The following is a 2,311-nucleotide window of genomic DNA, read 5'->3' on the forward strand; positions in this document are numbered from 1 at the left end:
GAGAATGTGTTTCTGGAGGTTTTCCTGTCTGGGGGATATTCTTCCGGGGGGGGGCGTCATTCTGGGGGTATTCCTTTCTAAGCGTGTTCCTGCCTGGGGGAGTCCTGTTCTGGGGGTGCTTTTTTGGGGTCCTGTTTGGGGCTTCTGGCAGTGAGGCACAGCTGGCTCACCTGGCCCCGTGTCGCAGCTTCATCCCCTACTGCTCCAGCGACGTGTGGAGTGGGGCGTCACCCAGGTCTGAGAAGAGTGAGTCCCCAGCCTCCCTCCCACCATGGGCAGCGTGTCCGGCAGGCCTGCCTGGGCACCACCGCCTGCTTGCCCCGCTGGCCTGGCCCCACAGGGTCCCTGATCCTGGGTGTTCCCTGGGTCTCACACCCCTGACCCTGCCTCCCTGTAGTCTGCCGCAGTCCTCGCCCCCCTCCCCCAGAAAGGCCCCCAGCCCCAGTAGGAGCCAGCGCCCCTCCTTGTGCCAGCGGAGGTGGGGCCTCTCCCCTGCCCTCCCCACCTGAAGCCGCCCCTCCTCTCGCAGACGCCTATGCCTTCATGGGTGCCATCATCATCCAGGAGGTGGTGCAGGAGCTGCTGACCAAGGGGCTGGGGGCGGCCAAGGTGCTGCTGCTGGCCGGGAGCAGGTGGGCAGGGCAGGGGCCGGGGAAGGGGCAGTGGGCAGGGAGGGAGAGGGAAGCAGAGCCCCACAGCCCTGGCAGCCCAGCCCACTGGCGCTCAGAGACCTGCTGGTACAGCCTGGCTTGGCTCTGGCAGGGGGCCAGGAGGCTTGGGGGCTGGACTGGAGAACCGGGTCCTTAGGGTGCCTCAGTGCTCGAGGTGCTGAGTGACAGTGCAGAGACACTCCGGCCCTGGGTGTGGGGTGTGGGGAAGGCATCGGTTGCCATGACCTGGGTGGTGAGCTAGGGGCCAGCTGTGTCCTGAAGACCCTTCTCCAGGCCCTGGGTCACTGTCCAGGAAGCAGGAAGAGGCTCTGGGGACACATGGGGCTGGACTGAGGCCACGTGGTTCGTCTTCATTTCCAGATCAGGGAGCTGAGGCAGTGAAAGGAGAGGGAGAGCCTGACTCCCTGCAGGGACCATGTGCCCTGGCCTGGCTTTTCCCCCTCCAGGGCCTGGACAGGCCCGGGTCTCCCACGGGAACAGGGGCCATGGCTAGTCCAGATGGCACAGGGCATGGGCTGGGGACTGGGCTGGCTGGGGAGGGCACCCTGGGCCTGGCCTCACTGCCCGCCTCCCCACAGTGCTGGGGGCACCGGGGTGCTTCTGAATGTGGACCGCGTGGCCGAGCAGCTGGCAGGCCTGGGCTACCCAGCTATCCGCGTGCGGGGCCTGGCCGACTCGGGCTGGTTCCTGGACAACCAGCAGTACCTGGGCACGGACTGTGTGGACGCCACCACCTGTGCGCCCACGGAGGCCATCCGCCGCGGGCTCAGGTGCCCGAGTGCGCCCTGGGCAGAAGGGCTGGGGGGAGGAGCGCCTCCAGATGCTGCAGCTTGACCGGCCTGTGGTCCCAGGTACTGGAACGGGGTGGTCCCGGAGCGCTGTCGGCGCCAGTTCAAGGAGGGCGAGGAGTGGAACTGCTTCTTTGGCTACAAGGTCTACCCGACCCTGCGCTGTGAGTGGCTGGCCAGGATTGGGGCACTCGGGTGAGGGGACGCCCAGACAACCTGCCACTCCCTGGAAATTGCCAAGGCCTCTGCTGCCCTGCCCGAGCAGGAGTCATACCTGCACCGGGGGACCTGGCAGCCGCCTGTGGACTTTCCTGGTTTAGCACCAGACCCTCACCCCACCATGGTCCCAGCCTCATGTCCTGGGTTATGAAGTCTCATTTTGCATTTTGGCCAAAGTGCAGTCTTAGGAGTCAGGCCACGGTGTGGTCAACGACAGTCTCTTCAAGGAAGGCTTAGGGAAGGGGGTGCCCCTCTGCAGGAGGGCAGCAGGCCGAGCGCCTGAGGCCGAGCACAGCCCTGCCCCCAGGTCCAGTGTTCGTGGTGCAGTGGCTGTTTGACGAGGCGCAGCTGACGGTGGACAACGTGCACCTGACGGGGCAGCCAGTGCAGGAGGGGCAGTGGGCGTACATCCGGAACCTGGGCCGCGAGCTGCGCAGCACGCTCCGGGATGTGGCGTGAGTGCTGGCCGGCCAGCGTGCAGGCCCCGGGGCCGTGGTGACTTGCCTGAGACTGGCTGCAAAGGCTGTGCCTCTCAGGGACAGCTTCCTGCACAGCTGGCCGGCCCTGAGAAAAGAGGTGGGACTGAGCAGGGAGTCGAGGCCCGAGGGGCTGAGGTCTCGGCTGGGGGGACCG

At 66.6% G+C, this 2,311-nt stretch overlaps 1 protein-coding gene across 1 annotated transcript in view; it reads left to right on the plus strand.

Moving 5' to 3' along the window:
* NOTUM (notum, palmitoleoyl-protein carboxylesterase) overlaps positions 1-2,311 on the plus strand; it is a gene marked incomplete at its 5' end in the record, with an annotated part of 4,965 nt that overhangs the window by 1,559 nt on the left and 1,095 nt on the right. The window contains 5 exon segments of the mRNA XM_014586724.1: positions 188-246; positions 530-632; positions 1,250-1,441; positions 1,523-1,623; positions 1,986-2,133. Of these exon segments, the coding sequence (XP_014442210.1) occupies positions 188-246; positions 530-632; positions 1,250-1,441; positions 1,523-1,623; positions 1,986-2,133 (603 nt within the window).

Source organism: Tupaia chinensis, unplaced genomic scaffold, assembly GCF_000334495.1.
Source record: "Tupaia chinensis unplaced genomic scaffold, TupChi_1.0 Scaffold000159_1, whole genome shotgun sequence".
Classification (NCBI taxonomy): Eukaryota; Metazoa; Chordata; class Mammalia; order Scandentia; family Tupaiidae; genus Tupaia; species Tupaia belangeri.